Here is a 21,852-nt window from a genome sequence, read left to right on the forward strand (position 1 = left end):
GTCCTGGTCAGATTTTTGAGGCCATTGACGTATTTAAAACCCAGTAAGATGTTTTAGAGGAGTGATTTTTTTTTTTTTTAGTTTATTGTTTTCCTAGGCTCCATCAAGTAGTGTGGGACTGTGGACAGATATCTGAACCTGGAGTACTGGCTAAACTTGTTACTAGACCCAAATTCCAATCATAGTTCTGCTACTTTTGGGTTGTTTTTCAGTGATATCTGACTCTCCATAATCTTTTTTGGGGTTTTCTTGACAAAGATACTGGAGTTCTTTGTCATTTCCTTCTCCAGCTCATTTTACAGATGAGTAAACTGAAGCAAACAAGGTGAAGTGACTTATCCAGGGTCACACAGCTTGGAAGTATCTACTACCTTTGTGACCTTGGGCAAATCATTTCATTCTGTGGGCCTTGGTTTCTTCATCTGCAAAATGAAAGGACTAAAGGACTTTCCACTCTAGAGCTATAATCCTATGATACAGTTACATTCTAAAATTTAAAGAGTATTTTCCCCCAAATTAATTAATTTATTTGTTTTCAGTTTTCAATAATCACTTCCATAAGTTCAAAATTTTCTCCCCCTCCCTCCTTACTCCTTCCCCAAGACAACATTCAGTCTTATATGGATTCTTCACATACATTTCTGTTAAACACATTTTCACATTAGTCATGTTGCATAGAAGAATTAAAACCAATGGGAGAAACCATGAGAAAAAACAAAACAAAACATAACAAAGGAGAAAATAGCCTGCTTCATTCTGTGTTCTGACTGTAATTCATTCTCTGGCTATGGGTAGCATTTTGCATTATGAGTCCTTTGGAAATGTATTAGGTCCTTGCATTGCTGTGAAGGGCAAAGTCTATCAGAAACAGTCCTCACACACTGTGGCTGTTACTGCGTACAATGTTCTGGTTCTGCTCATTTCACTCAGCATCAGTTCATATAAATCTTTCTAGGTTTTTCTGAAGTGCATTTGTTTGTCATTTCTTATAGGACAATAGTCTCCATTACATTCATATACCACAACTTGTTCAGCCATTCCCTACTTGATGGGCATCCCCTTGATTTCCAGTTCTTGGCCTCCACAAAGAAAGCTGCTATAAATATTTTTGTACTTTTCCCATTTTTATGATGTCTTTGGGATACAGCCCTAGAAACAGTTAAAGAGTATATATATTTTTATAGTCCTTTTAGCATAGTTCCAAATTGCTCTCCAGAATAGTTGAATCAGTTCACAGCTCCACCAACAATGAATTAGTGTTCCAGCTCTCCCACATCTTCTCCAACATTTATCATCTTCCTGTTCTGCCATGTTAGCCAATCTGATAGGTGTGATGTGATACCTCAGAGTTGTTTTGATTTTCATCTCTCTAATCAATCGTGATTCAGAGCGTTTTTTCATGTGACTATAGATAGCTTTAATTTCTTCCTCTGAAAACTGCCTATTCATATCCTTTGACAACTTATCAGTTGGGGAATGGCTTGTATTCCTGTAAATTTGACTCAGTTCTCTATGTATTTTAGAAATGAGGCCTTTATCACAGACGCTAGTTGTAAAAATTCTCCCCCAGTTTTATGCTTCCCTCCTAATCTTGGTTGCATTGGCAACTTTTCAATTTAATGTAATCAGTTATCCATTTTGCATTTCATAATGTTCTCTATCTCTTGTTTGGTCATAAATTCCTCCATTTTTTAAGGAGTATTTATTAAGCACTTACTGTATGTCAGGAACTTGGACGACGTGGTCAAAAAATGAAACAGTTCTTGCCCTCAAGATGCTTATATTTGGAACCGAGAAATTTACATTTCCAAGTGGGAATTAAAGGGATTGCAGAGTATGATGTAGAGGTCAAAGGGAGAAGAACTAGAACTGAGAAAAGCACAGCCATTTGGAACTTGTGTTTAGTATATCACTCCAATAAGAAGCCCCCATTTCCAGATGTGACAGCTGTTATTAAGTGGAAGAGCACTGGACTTGTTGTAATCCAAGACCTGGATTCCAGGTCTGACTCTGCCTCCTAAGTAGTTGTAAGATTTGAGTAACTCATCAACTCAGAGCTTTAGTTTCCTCACCTGTGGCATGTGAATAATGATTACTTGCTCTAAGGATTGTTGAGAAGATCAAATAAAACTAGGATACTATATTTTACAACTGTAAAGTGCATGTGACAAAAGGCCTACGTTCAAATCCTGCTTTCCTCCTATTTGTTAATTGACTTAATTCTGAGGAAGTTTGGAGGGGGACAGAAAGCCTTCCTGGTGCCTCTGACAGTGCACAATGGGACTACCATTTCCTACAGCCAGGTAATACCAGCCTTAGTCAGGGTTCGAGGTTAATAAGGCCAGTGGTCTCCATGAACCTCAGAGGAATTCAGGCTGTTTTTTAGGAGCCTTTATTTACATACCTCATGAAATATTTCTTCATTGGCTGCTACTATACTGTTCAGTGAGGGGGCTTTCATTATAGGGGAGCTTCTATAAGTCATGCTCAAATTGGAAAACATGAAATGATTCTGGGATGACTAAGAGGAAAAAGGCATTTTCTGGCCTTCATTTTGCTCCCTGAGCCTTTATCTCTACCCTTTGTTCTTTGTTTCCCTCTCCCTCTCTCCACCTTTTTCTCCTTCTTTCTCTCTCCCCTTCACTCCCTATTTCCCTCTCTCTCCTCCTCCTTCTCTCCTCTTCTTTCCCCTTTCCCCCATTCACTCTTCCCCTCCTCTCCCTTCCTCTTTCCCCCATTCACTCTTCCCCTCCTCTCCCTTCCCTTTTCTCCATTCACTCTTCCCCTCCTCTCCCTTCCCCTTTCCCCCATTCACTCTTCCCCTCCTCTCCCTTCCCCTTTCCCCCATTCACTCTTCCCCTCTTCTCCCTTCCCTCTTCCCCCCTTTCCTTATCCCTCCTCATCCTGTTTCTCTCTTTCTATCTCCTCTCCCTTCCCCTTTCTCTTTTCACTATACCCATTCTTTCTTCTCTTTATTCCCTCCCTTCCTTTCTCCATCCTCTCTCTCCCTTTCTTTCTCCTGCCTTTTTCTTCCCTCCCTCTCCCCCTTTTCTTTCCTTTTTCACCCACAGTATAGTTCCTGGATGTGGGTTTTTATATGGCTGGAACCTTGCATTCAAGTAAGTTTCAAAACCACAAAGGGAGTTTATGCTTCCTTTCTTTAATTTAGAATCCTTTGTACTATGAATACTTGTGGGCATGACTGTAAAGATGCTTGGCTTTGTAAATACTAGGAAAGCCAATCGCCTAGTGGTTAGGGGTCATCTTTTCTGGTGATAGCCAGTCTATCATGAAGAAGTTCTTAGATGCATTTGTCTTTTTTCAGGGAGGCATTGAGAAGTCTTAGATCACTGATTAATGGACTGGTTCCTGATTTGTTCCCTTACTAGCTGCTTAATTTCATATTATGCAAGCTAGGGATTATAATCAAAGTATAACGAATGGTCCCTATGTGCCATCTTTCCTAGAATGAAAGGAGAAACCACTTAGACCTTTTGCTGTTAGAGAGTCTGGGTCTGAATCTGCTTTTTACTACCTGTGTGAGTCCCTTAATGTTTCTGGTGTTCAACTTCTTTTAGCCTAGATAATCTCTGTCCCAGTTTTGGGACCCATTTCCTTTCATCGTCTTTTTTTCTTCCTTGCTTTTCCTTCATTCTATTTGCCCAGTTTAGACATGTTTGTGGTTGTGGTTTGCCCTTTGTCCTCAAAGAGGACCATGGCATCAGGGAGAGGATGGCATGAGTTGCAATTGAATTGAATTGGAGTGAGTGAGGGCTGTGCAAAGTCACCAGACTCACTTTCTCCTCCAGAGCTATCTGGGTCCAGATCAAGACAACTAGAGGCAGCCCAGGATGCAGTGGGAGACCTTGGCCTTTTAAGTTAAGGTCTTTTCACATTTACTTGCTAAACCAAAGGCTTTATTTTTCTTACCTTTCCATTTCTCTAGGGGGAATTCCATAGCTGGTACTGCTTCCTTCTCCTGATTGGTCATCATTCCTTTGACCACATCCATTTCTTCTATGTCTCCACCTACCATTGATAATAGATGACCATAAATATAATTTGGCAGCCCACTGAAATCAAATTTAAAAGAGCATGAAAATGATACTTATTTCAAAACAGAAGAACTACTTTTATTTTCCAACACTTTGCTTTAGTGCCTCAAACTTTAAGTGCCTAGAATTAATTCAATTTTTTATAATGTCTGCATTTTAAAGTGCCTTAATGAAAGTGGAATTCTTTTAGGCAATTACAAGAATGATAGATATATTTTTAAGGATTAGGGTCATATGCTTCTTTTACACTATAACAAATTAATCTTAAAACTGGTCATTTTTAATGGAGTCTTTTTTATGATCTATCACACTAGTAAAACCCTTTAGAGCTGTTATGGTTAATGGTCTGTCAGTATTTCCATTATCATTCTTTATTTTTCCAGAGTGTATTTAACTGATCATAAAATATTAGTTTGGAATACAACTTGACTTACAGGGTTTTTATCAGGTATACTCGAACATGAGGCATGCGACTCACAAAAACCAGTTATGTTATTAGAGCTTTTTACACTTTTCCACAGACTGGGGAATTAGTTTTTCAGTATAGCCCTGTACCATCATTTTACACAGCAAACAGTGCAGGTGGAAACACAGTGTTATGGAAAGATTATTGACTCTGGGTGGAAAGACCCAGGTTCTAGTCTCACCTCTGATCCTTCCTATGTCTGTGACGGTGGGCAAGTCACTTAACCTCCCTCGACCGCAGTTTCTTTATTTGTAAAATGAGGGGATAGGACTAGCTAGCTTTTGAGGTCCTTTCTAGCCCAGATCTATGATGCCATTTGCCCCTTTCTACTAACATTGAACAATGAAGCCATATCATGGCCTCTGTCTAGAAAGTAACCTAGCTTTTGGGTAAAGGTTGAGTAGGAAGGTTCAAATATGGTCAGCAGAAAGCCCCAAACATACAGACTCGGTCTGGTTCTATCTTGCGCTCTATTCTCCATATTTTATTTTTGTTACTTTACGTTTATATTCTCAGCCATATATTTCCTAGAAATAAAATTGCATTGTAAAGAACCAAGACTGTTAAAACTCCAGAATAAAGTGAAGTGTACACGGAATGAAGATGATTACATTTTTGCTTTAGGCTGGTTTATTTTGGCTTTTGAAAGTGACAACCTCCAAAAAGAAGGTAGCTCGATGGTGCAGGATCTGGATTAAGGAAGACCTTAGTTCAAATACAGCCATGTGACCCGGGGCAAGTCACTTAAACCTCTCTATCTGCCTCACATTCCTCCCCTGTAAATGGGGGTCCTGAAAGCACCTATCTCCTAGGATTGTTGTAAGGATCGAATGAGATAATCTCACCTCAGACACTTGACACTCACTAGCTGTGTGACCTTGGGCAAGTCACTTAACCCCAGTTGCCTCATCCTGGGTCATCTCCAGTCATCCTGATGAATATTTGGTCACTGGATTCAGATGGCTCTGGAGGAGAAGTGAGGTTGGTGACCTGCATAGCCCTCCCTCACTCAAAACAGTCAAGTGCAAGTCATGTCATTACTTCTCTGATGGCATGGCCTTCTTCGGCAATGAAGGACAAACACACATTTGTAAAGTACTTAACACAGTACCTGGCCCCTACTAATTATTTAATAAATGCTTGTTTTTTCCCTTTCCTAAAGTCCTAGACTGGCCTTTAATTATTCGCTGGGATTTGTTTCCTTCTTTCTGATTCTTCCTTCCTTGCTTTCCCCATTCTTCTTCCTCTGTTCAAACATTTTTACTTGCTAAATCAAAGCCTTCATGTTTCTTACACTTCCATAATTAGTACTATCTTGTTCTCCTGATTCATTGTCCCTCCTCTGGCCAAACCCTCTGGCCAACTTATTCTTCCACCTACCATTGTAAGGTCCTCACACTGGGATTCATGTTATTGAACACCTGGTAGGAACTACTCCCTCCATACCAGTTCTGCTTGTGGTTCATCATTAGTTTTATTGCCATAACAAGAATCTAGTCTCTAGTTAGTTCAAGGATTTTTTTTTTTAAATGCAATTGTCAAATGTATGACGATTTGGGAGCCATAGCAGGTGGATTGATACCTTCCAGTAGAATTTGAAGCCTTATATGGTAGATCTCAAAGCTGACTACTGCTGCCTTGCCCATGACCTCCCACTACCTCTTCACCTAATCTCCTCTCTCTGGCACACCAGTCTCTTTTCAGCTAAGGTTGCCAAGGTTCCCAGAAGGGAGGCTAGCATAGCTGGCAGCATTTTCCCCCTCCTCACCCCTCTCTCTTCTTCTCAGGGACTGTATTGTCAGCACTCATCCCTTCTTTCCACCCTGTTCTTGGACTTCACTCTCAAGAACTTCTCCCTGTTTCCAGCCTGTTCATGATTTCAGACCTTCCATTAAATGAAAATAGCAAAAATATTGGAGACCCACCCGCCCCCCCCCCCGCCCCCCCCCAGTCCAAAGAGTAATATGTTTTCATGGACAGTAACTTTGTTTGGGAGTGAGGGGGTATTCTTAAAATAAAATCGTACCTGAGAATGTACATTCTAAGCATGGCTTTGGTATTGGGTTTACACAGGGAGTGAGCAAGCTGGAACGGTCTGAGCTCCATTGCAGGAGAGATCTTGCCAGCTTAGCTCTTATTAGTAATGTGAGACCTCTTGCAATTTGTTTGAGTAAATTAGACTGCAGAAGCCCAGCCTTGAACATGAAACCAGAGGGGGAGGGGCCATTCTTTTTTCTCCAAAGTCTCAACAAAGTGAGCAAAGAGGAAAGGGAGTTGAGGGCATGAGAGAAAAAGGAGGGAAGCTTTAAAAAGAATACTCAGAAGTGCATAAGGGAATCTGGTGGGATGGAAGGGAGTGACATATGGAAGGAGTCTTCCAGTCACCGTGATAAGTTTGCTTTGGTGTCAGACTCTTTTGGCTAGGTATAATGGAAAGAATATTGGGCAGCAAAACCAGAAACCTGAGTTCCAGCCCCCACTTTGCCCACTACTTGTTCTATGACTTTGCAGAGGTCCTTTAGAGGCCAATGAATATTGGGGAAATTGGCTTTTGTCTCATCTACAAAGTGGGAATAATAAAAACTTCCCGCCTCATCTGATGATCAGTCTGGCTAAGTTTGAAGAGGCTCATCACCGGAAGCTTGGTTACTGGGAGCTGGAATTTGTTTGACTGCCTTAACGCATGAAAACTGCCTACTAAGGTGCAGAGGATTTGGGATCTGTTCTGATGGTGGGAGCATCCATACCAACAAAACCCAAAGATCCTTCAAATGTATTTTTGGGACATATGATTTCTACATGAATCTTGTGAACAATTTCTGCTATGAACATACATTTTTTTTTTTAAATTGTGGGGTGGAAACAGCATTAAACTCAGAGGTCAGTTGGGAATACAGAACCTAATCATATGTCTTTCCATACCCCATAAAAGCCTCTTTTCTATAACAATAATTATAACTTGATATGAAAAAAACATTGAATCTGATGTCCTTTGAAGTACAACTTGACTGTTGTACAAACAGTATGATCTTGTTGTATCGTTATTCATTCTCAGTTGGATATAAGTTGGATGCAATATATATGTTGAATATAATGGGGCAAAATTTTTCCAACTTATTATGACTAGGAGAAAAGTCAGTCGATAGGAAGCCTGGTACAGTAGACAATGAATTGAACTTAGAATCAGAGGATTCTGGTTTGAATTCTGCCTTGGTCACTTACTAACTTTTTGTGACCAAGGTCAAATTATTGAACTTCTCTGGGCCTCATTTTCCTTTTGGAAAAGGAAGACTTGGATTAGTTGACCTGTGAGGTTCCTTCCAGCTCTGTGTCTATCAATTATAGATAATGTTTTTTAAAAGGATATTACTTTTGGTACTTTCAGTTACCCATAGGATCTTGAGGTAGGCTAACCAAGTTTTGTTTAGGAGAAGGCCTTTGGGTTTCTACTAATGAAATGTTAAATAAGAATGATTTGAAATTAAAATAGTAATTTTTATATGTCAATTGTTCAATTGATATAATTAATAATTTCCTAAGCGGTTTCAGGAGTGTCAAAAAGGGAACTTTAAAATATATACTAAATCTTTTTTTTCCTAAGTAGAGTGAAAAGTATAATGTTTAATAATTCCAAGAACACAGAATACTACGAAAGCCACACTTATTTGACAAGAACTAAAAGCAGTTTGTTAGAAAAATGGATTTTGATCAGAATCTTGTATCATACACCATAACAAATCCCAACTGATAAAATGATCTCAACATGCAAAGTTATACATTAAAAAAATTGGAAAATGGAAAGCAGTATCTTTCACAGTTTAGTGGATTAGAATTAGGGGAAAATTCATAACTAGCCATGGGATAAAGGAGATTATAAAAAATAAAACAAATAACTTCAGTTGCATAAAATTTAAAAACTTTTGCACTAATAAAACCATGGCAGTTATAGTTAGAAGAAAATATGTAGACTAGGAAAAAAGTCTTTTATATTAAACATTTCTGTTCAAAGACTGACATCTAAACTCTAAACACTTGACACAAATGTATAAAACTCTCCTAAAAAGACAGAAGGTCAAAGAAATTGAATTTCTGATACAGTGATTACAAATTTGGATATACTGTTGGTGTAAGAGAATGTAGAGTAGAATGGATAGAAACACTTCCATCAGGGAACCTCACTAATAATTCCACTAAATAATTCCAATAAAACCGTTGCTTTGGAAAATGCAAAGCTTTATTTTGTTTTACTTTATGTAATAGATGTGCACTTGTGAAGTTCTGTTTCTAAAAAGAATGTACTAAAGGCAGCTTACTATTTAAAGCCAACATTCTGTAAAATAAAAAAAAAAAATCTTGCAAAGAAAATTTTCTCCTTCCCCCTGTCTTCAAGAACTCTGAATCTATATACATTTTTAACTTCAAATTTTCAAAGTGAGACAGACAGGTAGGATAGAGTTACATTTAAGCAACATTGATTTGATGCCAAATATCTGAATGAAAAACGAAAAATCTACTTACTCTTCCAAACATTTCCACAAATCCAGGTGACTGGCATCATGTGGGCACAGTTTTTATATTTTGTCAGCTGCAGAGTCTGTTAAACACTGAACTCTTTAAATTTAGAAATCTTAAAGCTAACCTTACAATTAGCTACTTGCCGACTCCTCCAGGCGAATAAAAATATGTGTTGAGTGAATAGAAGCCACTTACGATTTTATTTTTCAATCACAGTGTAACCCTTGACTGAGAGGGCAATCTGGTAGGGGGAAAAACATTGTGGGCTATTTAGTTTTTAGAACATGTTTGCAAACCTGCTTCTAAATAAACCACTTCTGATGACGGAACAGACATTCTAAGGTTGCTTTGTCTCCTACTTCTTCACCGGAAGGAGAGTTAATGATTCTTCAAAAGGAAGTAGAAATAATTGGCACTGAAAAGAGAAGCAAATCAGAGGAAGATTGGGGGAATTAAAAAGAGAAGGAAAGATTATAGAATGTCCAAGCAGGATTGGACTTCAGAGATTATCTTGGTCCAGTCTTCTCATTTCACGGGGGAAGAATGAGAAACCCAGAGAAGGAAGTTCAAGGTCACAAAACTACTTAGTGGTAGAACCAGGACCAGAACCCAGACCTCTGGACTTAAGTCCAGGGTTCTTTCCAAGATGCTGGAAAAGGCTGGAAATACCTGGTATTTGGAGGCAAATCCGCACAGCCCATTGGTTGAATATAAATTCCTGGGTAAACCAAGATATAGACAAGTGTGGAAAGAAATGTAGAAGGGTAGATCCTGAAGCTTGGGTGAGTCTGAAGAACTGGAAGATGATAAGATATGGTAGGTGGAATCAGGAAGTATTTGATTGGCTTATGTATAATGTAGGGCTAGAAAAAGGTCAGTGATACTCCTATGAATACCAGAGCGAATAACTATGTAAAAATCTCGCATTTTGTCCCCATGTGAGTTATTGCTTTCTGGGTGCTCAGTCATTCCATTCTCTACTTTATTTCTTTTCAAATTTTTGTCATAGTTTTCTAGGGACAGGCATTTAAAATCCCCCATAAAAAGCCCATGGCATTAGTCTTTCAGCCTTTTTTTCCCTTTTTGCCTCTGGTTTCTCTTCCTTACTTTATCCTTTCCACACCCATTAGCATTCCCTTGCTGGGAAGAACTAGACAAAGGGAGTTTTGTACCAAACACATTTTCCCCCTTCTAGAAATAGCTAGTCAGACTCTGAGAGATGCAGCCTGTCGTCCCTATTCCTCAAAATGTTCAACATGTTGCTTTCATGTGGCTAGTCTGTCCTTACAACTCAGCAAAACTAGGTGGGCCTTCTTAGGCATCTTCAACAAGGACGACTGTTATAATTCCATAGGCTATTTAATAATGATTTTTTTGAAAAAATCAAGATCATAGAATCACAGGACACGTAAAAGGACCTCCGAAATCTCACATCCAATATTGTCATGTTTCAGATAAGGAAACTGATGTACCAAAACAACATTAAGAAGTATTTAAACAGAACTTAAGAGAATAGGGAGTAGACCTGTGATTTTGTTGGTACACAGAATTCCCAGGGGAGGTAACTTCATCTACCAATGCAGGTTATTGGTACCTTTGCTGCAGCTTAGAGGCTTTGAGCTGGCTGTGGCACCAAGGGGTCATTTGACATGCTGACAGCCGGTATGTGTCAGAGGTCTTCTTGACTCCAAAGATCATTTAATAACAATAAATATTTAATAAGTACCGGTGCTAGGTGGGAAGAGAGAAACTATGTTTAGATAAGAAAATGTTTAGATTACGCAGTCTCCCTGACTTTATGTAACTTACACTCCAATCTAGGCATAGACTTCAATGCTTGTAGCTGTAATATACAATAGTAGTAATGGTCAGTACACATTTATTCAGCACCTGCTTCCAGTCAGGCTATGTGCTTAGCAATAGAGATACAAAGAAAGGTAGAAGACTACCCCTGCCCTGGAGAAGCTAACAATATAATGATAATAAGTGCATTTCAGGTATAAAACAAAGTACTTTGTAGAATCTGAGGAGGTAGGTGGAAATGGAGGAGCAGAGGTCAAGGGAGGCTTCCTGGAGGAAGTAGTATTTTCATTGGGCTTTAAAGGATGGGGAAGGAGCATGTTCAAGTAGAGGGATCAGCCTGAGCAGAAACACCCGAGGCCTGAGGATACCTCACATGGTGAGGGAACGGATAGTTGTCCAATCTAGCTGAAGCATAGATGGAGAAATGGAAGATAAGACTGGAAAGGTATAATATTGCTGAAGGCCTTGAATGCCAGGCAGAGAAGGGTGAACTTTATGTGGTAGGTAATCAGTAGCTGATGATTTTTTTTAAAATTTTGTTTCAGTTCCAAATTCTTGTCCTCTCTCCATCTCCTATATACTGAGAAGGCAAAAAATATGATAATCATTATATATTAAAAGTTATATAAAACATCTTTCCACATTAGCCATATTGAAAGAAAAAAAGAAAGAAAAATAAGGAGAAAAAAATGTTCAATCTATACTCAAAATTTATCTGTTTTCTGTCTATAGGTGGATAGCATTTTTCATCATAAATCTTTGACACTGAATATTTTTGAGCAGAGGAGTATCTACATGATCAGATTTATGAATCATGAAGAATATTTTGGCAGTGATAGGAAGGTTGTTAGAGGTGGGGAGAAAATAGAGATGGGGAGGCTCACAAAGAGTCTATTGCGTTAGAGCTCAGATGAGTGGTAATCAGAGTCCATGCTAGGGCAGTAGCAGTGAGCAGAGAGGAAAGAGGATAGATACAAGAGATGGTGCAGAAGGTAGAATCGGTAACTGAAGGAGAAAGATGAGTTAGGGAAGCCCCAAAGTTATGAACATAGGAGCCTAGGATGATTGGTGAAAAAAGAGAGAGAGAGAGAGAGAGAGAGAGAGAGAGAGAGAGGGAGAGAGAGAAAGGAAGGAAGGAAGGAAGGAAGGAGAAGAAAGAAAGGAAGGAAAAAGGGAAGAAGGAAGATCAATTTTAAGAGAAAAAAATCAATGAACTCCAGAAGGGAGGTGACGCATAGATGGAGCATTGGTCCTAGAGTCAGGAAGACCTGAGTTCAAATTTGGTTTCACATACTTACTAGTTGTATGACTCTAAGCAAGTCATTTAACCTTGATTGCCTCCCTTTCCTCATCTGTAAAAGCTAGAGAAAGAAATGGCAAACTCCTCCAATACCTTGACCATGAAAACCCCAAATGGAGTCACAAAGTATACGTGACTGAAACAACTGAATCAAAGGGTCAGGATGATGATAAGGAGCCAGAAAATTAAAAGGGTTGGAATGCAGAATCTTATTCTGTGGAAGGAACTAGGTTTCATAACTTCAAGGTCTTTTAGAAAGATGTTTTTTAACTCATCTTGGGTGTGATGGTTGCTATGGAAACAACAGACCATAAACCTAATCAATAACTTAGCTGGATAGTATATAAAATGAAGTAGTGGGAGAAATTTGCTGAAGCTTCCTTTAAAAAAGAGTCAGTGTGTGTGTGTGTGTGTGTGTGTGTGTGTGTGTGTGTGTGTGTGTGCGCGTGGGCCTATGAAATGAAAAAGAGTTCAGCAATTTGAGAATTTTCTTTCCCTGATTGGAGAAAAGATGATCAGGCAGATTCAGGGAAGGATCATACTTCTAATGAGGAGACTGAAATGTGTGGCTGTGACCTTTTTTTCTTTGTGGATAGAGAAGGGTAACTAGGTGGCACAGTGGATAGAGCATAGGACTTGGAATCAGAAAGACTTGTCTTTATGAGTTCAAATCTTGTCTCAAACACTTGCTAGTGGTGTGATCCTGGGCAAATCACTTAACACGATTTACCTCAGTTTCTTCATCTGTAAAATGAGGTGGAGAAGGAAATGGCAAACGACTCCAGTATCTTTGCCAAGAAAAACCCAAATGGGGTCACAAAGAGTCGGATGCTGAAATGACTCAACAACAGCAAAATGGATAGAGAAGTACAAAAGGGCAAAAGTAGAGGATCCATAGGAAACAGCGAAGTCATTTGTTAATTGGCAAACTAGGTAAGCCGACCACTAGTGGCTCTAACGAAAAGATTCAATGATATTGTCAGTCATTTAGCATTTAGGTTTTTAGAACTTGAAAGCCATTCTCTTTGCTCTCACAACTCTGTAAGATAAGTGTTTCAGATCTGGGTCAGAAAGGCTTGAGTTTGAATTCTGACATCTGAGAGGTACTATCTAGGTGACTGGCAAGTCATTTTTGACATTTCAGCCTCAGTTTCCTCATCTGTAAAGAGAAGATAATAATATTACTTACCTGGCAGAGTGTTAATGAGGATCAAGTGAGATAATGTAGGTAAACTTAGCTATATAAAGGCTAGCTATTATTATCCTTATTTTACAGCATGAGGAAACAGGATCAGAGGTTTTGAGGCTTGTGCAAGATCACCCAGCCAGATGTCTGAAACAGGATTTTAAACTCAAGCCTTCTTGACTCAAAGTCCAGAAGTCTATTCACCTTTCCACTCTGCCTTCCTCAGAGAAGGTATGGCTGACTGTCAGGGAAAGCAACACAGAGATTTCTGGGACTGAATTGACCTGAAGTCTCAGAGCAGCTACAGAAGGAACTATAAGGAATATTTAGGGTGGATTCATTACAATCAAGGCAAGGAGAAATCAAGAGTCAGAGTAGATAATGTTTGATCATAGTTAAGGATTAATGAGAAAGATACTAAATTGTAACGGAGTTTATTTTAGAAATTTTTTTTAAAACCACATAATTAGAGCAAGATTTAAAGAAAATGTTTGATTATTAATGAGGTCTATGCAATCATTAACCAGTGTCACTAAAGGATTCTGTTTTTTAACAAAAAACCTAATTATGTAGGAAAGTTTGCTTCGTCTCTTTTTTCCAATTAATTCTGTCAATGAGAAATTTAGAGCCGGGGATTATAAGGCTACCATTTGCCTCATGGCAGCATATTCTAATTCATAATTCATAATATGGAAGAGGATGTGAATTCCTACTTTGTAAATCTAAACCTGTAAGCATTTATAACATAAGAGTAACAAGAATTTTTTTGTGGTGGTTCTTGGTCTCCTTTGGGGGTTGTGTATTTTCCCTAGTATATTATGCTTATAATTAAGGTTAAAAAATTTTTTGGAAAGTTTTGAAGGAAGTTCAAATCTTCCCTTACCTAGAAGCTTTTTCTTTTTCAATATATCTAAAGCCTGTCCATCCTTCAAGACTCAGTTCAAATCTTATCTCCTCCATGAAGCCTTCTCCAGTTACTCCAATGATCTCTCCTTTCTCTAAATATCTGTGCAGTTCACAATCTAATGCTTGACAACAAGCACACAGATATGTACAGTATCCCTTGTACATTGTGGGGATTAGGGGCACAATGCCTCCCAGATCTAGAAAATCTGTGTAAAATGTTTTGCTCCTCCCTTTATATCAGAGAAGTCTGATTTTCTTCTTTTTCTTTTATGGGCTGTTTACAGTGCCTTATTGCAAAATTTGGGTTAAATATTTGGTCATAGGCTATATGAAGGTCAATATTAAGTAAAAATACTGTATGAAAACAAAAAAATGAGATTTAACTTTTTAGTTATTTTAACTTTAAAAAAATTGTGTATATTTATGGTGTTAAAGATAAAATATATTATTATACAAAACTGTACCTATATTTTATGCATTTCTGACTTTGTAAACGTTTTCTGTGGCATCTACTGGCCTTCCGGTGTTGTCTGCAGCTTGACTCCTCCCAAAATTCTCACTTAATTTCTTATACTGACCAGTGATATATCAGAACCACAATGGGGAAAGTCATGATGTGTAAGCGATAACGGTACAAACAAGGATAAATAGGAAGTAATTAAGAGAGGGAAGACATAGAATTGAGAGGAATTGGGAAGGGCTTCCTGTAGAAGATGAAATTTTAGTTGGAATTAAAGAGATCCAAAGAAACAGTAGGTAGAGATAGGAAGGGAGAGTACTCTAGGCATGGGAGTCAGCCAGAGAAAATTCCCAGAGCCAAGAGATGGAGTGTGTTGTTTGTGGGACAACCCAGTGGCCAACATTATTGGATCAGAGAGTTTGTGATAGGGAGCAGGGTGTAAGAAAACTGGAAAAGTAGAAAGAGACAAGGTTATAAAAGGCTTTGAATGTCAAAACAGAATTTGTATTTTATCCTGGAGGAAATAGGGAGCCACTGGAGTTTACTGAGTAAGGATGACGTAGTTGTGCTTGTGTTTTAGGAAAATCACTTTGGTGACTGAATGGAGGATGGATTGGAGTGAAGAGAAACTTGAGGCAGGCAGACCTATCAGCAGGGTATTTGCAATAATCAAGGCATTTGGTGATGGGGACCTGCACTAGAGTGGTGCCAGTGACTGAGGAAAGATATTTTGCAAAGGTGAAATTCTCAGGTCTTGGCAACAGCTTAATCCAGGATGACTTCTAGGTTGTGAGCCTGAGGGACTTGGAGGATGGCATTGCTATTTATAGCAATAGAGAAGGTAGGAGGTGGAGGTCTTAGGGGGAAAGATAATGAGTTCTGTTTTGGACGTATTGAGTTTAAGATGACAATTGGACATCCAATTCAAGATGTCTGAAATGAATTTGGAGATGTGAAACTGGACGCCTGCAGAGAGACTGGGGCAGGAGAGGTCGATTTGAGAATCTCTTTCTTTTATCAATGAGCATTTATTCAGTGTCTATTGTGTGATAGGCACTGGGGATACAAAGACAGAAATAAAACATTCCTTGACTTCAGAGAGCTTAAATTCCGAGGAAACACAAGATGCACATATATTATCATATACAAAATGAACACAAAATAAATGAGATAATTTAAGGGATGGGGCACTAGCAACTGAGAGGCTCAAAAAATACCAAAGGGGCATTTTTATGTAACAAAATGCTATTTATGTAAGGTAGTTGCCACGTTGCCAGTGTGGGCTAAGTTATTGCAAAGGGTCCTCAAATCCATATGTAAACTAAACATTGTCATTTTGTTATTTTGATCTTTATTTAGCTCTAATAAAATATGCAGTGTGACTCTAGATAATAAATAAGGAAACACAACTTCTACAGACCGAATAAATAATATGTCTCACGTGTATATGTATGACTAATTTTAAAATGTATGTGGATACTGTTATGATTAAGAAAATAAAAATTCTTTTAAAAGCATTCTTGAATTCAGAGTCAAATCGGTCCTTGGGCATTTTCTCAAATAATAGATATGTCTAATAAATTGCAATCATGGGAAGGTTGGTGAAATTTTTTTGATTTTAAAAAAGTATCCTTGTTGTTAAAACAGTTGTACTACTGATCTAAGGCTATGCCTGACAATCAACAGTATTTCATGACTTTGGGGATGCTAATCCTTAGTTCTTCTTTTTTTATAGGAAAAAAAAATATGGTAAAGGACTTGTCCAAAGTTGCCTTCATAGGTAGAAGGGAGCCTGGTACCCAAATTCCTGATTTGTACATGAAAATATTTTGCCTTCATTGCATTCATTTTGGGAATGATGATGCTTTTAAAATTCTAACAAAACCAGACCAATTCAATAAATATTAATTAAATGGCTGCTAGGTAGTTGGGGTTTCAAAAACAAAAATGAAATCGCCTCTACCCTAAAGGAACTTGTGTTCATCGTAGCAAATTATACTTAACTCTGTGCATTAAAAATTGTGATGTTTTTTTAGCCGTGATCAAAATTCATTGTAAAAGAATGGATCATAATTTGATCAGGGGAGAATTGAACCCTGGGCTGCTGTGCCATAGAGCAAAAAAATCAAAATGTTGTTTTAATAAGTTGCAAAATATTAGACATTTTGCCCTATCTCCTTAGAAATCTGTGTTTCTCTTTCTCTTAAACAGGGCAGCACTCTAAGAAAACGCAAGATGTATGAGGAATTCCTGAGCAAAGTCTCCATCTTGGGTCAGTGGACTTTTTTATTTCAGTTTCTGTCATGCGTGGTCGCTTGAGTTACTAGAGGACTAAATCATTCCGTGTATCTTCTGTCTGACTGCCCTTTTGTTCACTTGATTCTGTCTGAAAAGAAGTTTCAAAGGATTATTTGATTATGAATCTGGGTGTCATATTTTGAAAGTAATTTGCTTTTTGGCTTGCAAATGGGAGAGGATCCTTTCCTCCCCTCCCCTCCCAATAGTTTTTTTTTCTGATGTAGTTTTTCGATTATTTTCATTGTTTTCAATTTGTACTCTCATATCCACAATTTTTTTCCTTCCCTTAATGTGGCGTAGTGGAAAGATCACTGGATGGAGAGTCAGAGGATATCGGTTCACATCCTATCTCAGTCGCTTACTATCTAAGTGACCTTGGAAAATCACATATTCTCTAGGCCTCAGTTTCCTTAATTGTAAAACTGGACTAGATGACCCCTCTAACATCTGTGATCCTGTGATCTTTTTCACATAGCGTTTTCTGTAGTATTTTTCACATAGTATGTTATTACATAGTGTAATTATAATGTTAACTAAGTATACTTCAGTACGTTAGCATTAATGATCTAACATAGTTAACACCTTCCTGTGTATTCATTTTATCTCTAGGTGTCAAAAAATTTTAGTTATGAGAATTTGGGGGGAGAAATAAGCCAGACTCTAAATGTGAGTAGGTTGATGCTGTCTAAATCAGAGGTATCAAACTCACCAGAAGCCAGATAAACCTGGAACCAGATTAAAATGTGAGTGGGAAATGTTTAGCAAAATAAATAAAAATACACAACATACATAATGTTAATTTGTGGTTTTGTGAATCAATGTACTAGTCACCTTTCTATTTGTGTTTGACCCCACTACTCTAGATGATCTACAAAAAGGCTTTCAATTTTACAATTTTAAGTAAAAATCCATGCAAATTGGAAAACCAGCCTACTGTGTGGAGCCTGCATTTCTGCAATAAACATATTTTGTACAACCAATCCCTTTCCTTGTCTCTATTGTCATTCCAGTGTCCCATCTGCTTTTTTGAGATAGTTCCTTAGACCAAAAGTGAGTTTTTCTTCTTACTTTAACTATACATTTTTTCATTTTGATTAACTGAGCCTTTGTCACAGCAAATTGCTTTGAGAAAGGTGGCTAAATGTAGAAATTACAAAATATTGTTTTCAGCTTCCTACGTTCTTTCACATGAAATGGGAGAGCCTCCTTCTAGAACAGAAGATTTGAAGGTCATAGAACTAGAGTTGGAAGGGACCTCAGAAGCCATCTACTCCAATCCTTTCATTTTACAAATGGGGAAACTGAGGCTTAGATTGGTGAAATGACTTAAGGTCCCAGCTCATAAGTAGAAGATTTGACCAGGCACCCTTAATTCCAAGGCCCATAATGCTTTCCACTATGCCAATTGCCTAGTGTACCCTCTCTGAATAATTGTGCAATAAACTAGGCAACACCCAAGTCCCAAATGGGCAGAGGTGCTCCCCGATCTTTTTATTCCTTTTTAAAATCTTTTAGCTTTTATACTCTGGTCAGACATTCTTAAAACATCTGTTCAACTTCATATCTTGGGATTTTGTTTTTTCTTTGATTAATGTGATAGTCCCAAAATATGAACGTGTCCCTCATCACCCTGATGTAGGAAAAACAACAAACTGCTAATCCTTTCCTGATCAATCACCTTTGAGAGAACAAAAGCCCGACCATTACGTGGACACTGTTGTACAATAAAAGGAAAGGCTCTTCTATGTAGGAAGCATTTTGATAATATTTCAGTTGGCAAAAAATTCAGTTGGCCAGACTATATGCTCAAGATCTACTCTAAAATGCGTGTTTTTATACATTTTGCTTTGAAAGTTTTGGTAGCACATTCATGAAAAGAAAATTTGCTCTTTTGTTGTTTGTTGTTACAAAAATTAATCCCTGTCCCCAAGAAGAGAAGGAGGCTGAAAATGTAATTGAACTTCTGGCTATGTCCCTCTTTGGGACATCAGCAATTCCATGAATTGTGAATGTGCCGAATTTCATATTAAATTAATAATTTAGCAATGCTTAGTTTCAAGGCAAATATCAATGCTTTTCCCCTTCCCCCCATTCTTGGCTTCGTTTAAATTTGAACGCGACTTGCCTTCCAAAGCTCAGAATGCCAATTAGGTCAAATTATGCCAAGGAACTTTCCTAAACTAAGCTGCACCTGCTTACATTATGTGTCACCTCATTGCTGAAATGTTGAAAATGTATTTTTTTTTAAAGCATTCATTAAAAATGGAATTTTCTTCATTCTCAGATTGTTTGGCTGTGGTCTAGTCCTGAGATTCCTAAATATAGTAGATTGTCCGACTTTAGGATACTAGTTATTTGGAGGTGTCTTTCTGAATTTAGCTGAAAATCCAAAAAAATTCCCCCCTGCCCCAGGTCTATGTTTAAAGAAGAACTTCAGATTCATTTGACATTTGAGAAATTCAGGTGAATGAATTTGATGAGACCCTTTCCTTTTCTTGTAATTTCATTGCACCAACTCTGTGATAACAAAGATTTATCTGGGAAATGACAAAGCTCTCTGGTTCCACATTTGTTTTCTCCCCGACTTTTTTATGGCAATTGAGACCTGTTACTTCTGACAATGAGAAAACAAATATTACAACTGTGAAACTACTTGGTTCTTTATAAACATAGAAAGGGCTATTGAATTTTAAGAGTAAATAAGACAATTTTTTCACCAAAATACCAGATTTGTTCATTTTCTCTTAAGTCTTTTCCCCAAAAACACAGACTGTAGTTTGCAATTAAATAATTCAAGTGTCTTTTGAATGAACATCTTTCTCAAGGTGTTCTTGCATAATTTGGGAATGATTGAGTACTTCAGCATTCAGAATTACTAAGCACTGTTTGTACACAACAGAAGCAAATTGGTTAAGGAGCTTCCCCCTCCCCCCATAAAAAAAATAACCTTGATTGAAAAGACATAGCTCATTTGCACAACAACTACAAAATTGTTTAGGTTCTTGAATAGAAACCAGCTGTTCTGCTTTTCCTTGTATGCACCATGCTTTGGTTTTGGAAAGCTCTTTACCCACTCTCAATATTGCAAGAAGAGATTCCCCCATTAACCCAATTCTGAATGCATTGCTTTACCTTTTATTTTTAACAGCTGCCCTAAATAAATAACATCAGATAAGTACAGGCCAGGATTGAATAAAAATTTCTTTGCCCCCAAAGGGAAACTGGATGATTAATCAAGCATTTATTCTTTTCTCATAAAAGAGTAGATTGTGTTTATTCCTTGGAAGTGGGGTGGGGGCTAGGGATGATGGTGGAAGAGGAGGAGGAAGTGCAGAGAGTAAAGAGAGAGGTAGTTTGTTGAAGGGGGGGGGTTGGGGAAGTAATCTTGAATTTTTAAAAGCATTGCTGAAAGATTAAAATTAGCACAGTTACTGTTTTGACCTTAAAGGGCTATAGTATTCAGAAAGGCAGCCTGGGCCATATTGTATAGAGGGCCAACTCTGAAGACAGGAAGGTCTGGGTTCAAAATCTGCCTCTACAACTGTGGGCAAGTCACTTAAACCTAACTCTCTAAGATGATGCGTTACAGATGATTTGTCCATCCCAATTGGTGGAGGGAATTTCTACACTAAAAGTAGCGTATGTAGCACTGCTACAGACACAGAATTACATATTCTGGGATGGTTAGCGACATTTCTCAATGGATAGTTGCTTCAATAATGGAATCCAATGAATCCAGCGGCTACAGTATTTGAATGTCATTTCATTGCATGTAAATGTTTGTGCTGACCTTTTCTTTTGAAGATAAGGAAAGTAAGATTTTTTCTAAACTGACTTGCTGTTCCATAGACTCCATCTTCATTTTTCATATCTGTGTTAAGTTAATTTCATTCCTGAGAATAGCTGCCTGCTTTTCAACCATATCTACCTGCTAAAGACTAAGTTCTAATCCTTTGCCTCAAGCATCTAAGTTAATTAAAAAATATCTGGGCCTTAAAAGTACAAAAGAATTGGAAAATTCACTTTTTTGACTTTTGCGTTGTTGTACTTTATTCATTTTTTCCTCCCTGCAAAGATTAATCATGTTCTTCATGTTTTCCGAGAATGTTCTGAGAAAAAAGGCTGAAAAAAGCCTGCCTTTGAGTTTTGCAACTGCTAAAAGTTATAAAAGAAGCATTTTGCCATTATCCCTAGTGACTGAATTCCATAGCAAATCAGACATTTCCATCATGAAAGTTTTATTGTCTCTAAATCTTCAGAATCACTGGATAAGTGGGAACGACTGACAGTGGCTGATGCATTGGAACCTGTCCAGTTTGAAGATGGAGAAAAAATTGTGGTTCAGGGACAACCAGGGGATGACTTTTTCATCATTACCGAGGTGAGTCTCGTGCTTGATGACTGCATTTAGATGGTGTTCTTACAACCAATATAATGATGAAACAAATCTTGTTATAGATTCTTCCCGTGGACCTTATGTGGAAGGGAGAATGGGCAATTATTGATACCACTAGTAGATGCCAATCAAAATGAAGGGGCAGCTAGGTGGTATAATAAGTAGAGTCAGGAGGACCTGAGTTCAAATCTGGCCTCAGACACTTACTACCTATGTGAATCTGGGCAAGTCACCCAACTCCAGTTTTCTCCCCGCAAAATCACAATGATACAGAGCTGTACATAATTGTGTGCATACGGAGAAATGTCTTTAATTCTTGGGCAAATTGAAGTATCTTGGGTAAAAATGAAAAACAAAGTGAGAGACAATGTGGTATAGTGGATAGAGAGCCAGTCTCAAGTTAGAAACACCTGCATACAAGTCCTGCCTTTGATCATGGGGTCTTGAGCAAGTCACCTAAACCTGTG

General features: G+C 38.1%; 1 protein-coding gene across 2 annotated transcripts in view; it reads left to right on the forward strand.

Moving 5' to 3' along the window:
- Nucleotides 1-21,852, forward strand: part of PRKAR1B (protein kinase cAMP-dependent type I regulatory subunit beta) — a 247,453-nt gene that overhangs the window by 181,077 nt on the left and 44,524 nt on the right. For both annotated transcript variants that reach the window (XM_072597799.1, XM_072597800.1), the window contains 2 exons: nucleotides 16,903-16,963; nucleotides 21,249-21,370. In XM_072597799.1, the coding sequence (XP_072453900.1) occupies nucleotides 16,903-16,963; nucleotides 21,249-21,370 (183 nt within the window). The remainder of the gene's footprint in view (nucleotides 1-16,902; nucleotides 16,964-21,248; nucleotides 21,371-21,852) is intronic.

This window comes from Notamacropus eugenii, chromosome 3 (genome assembly GCF_028372415.1).
Source record: "Notamacropus eugenii isolate mMacEug1 chromosome 3, mMacEug1.pri_v2, whole genome shotgun sequence".
NCBI classification, from domain to species: domain Eukaryota; kingdom Metazoa; phylum Chordata; class Mammalia; order Diprotodontia; family Macropodidae; genus Notamacropus; species Notamacropus eugenii.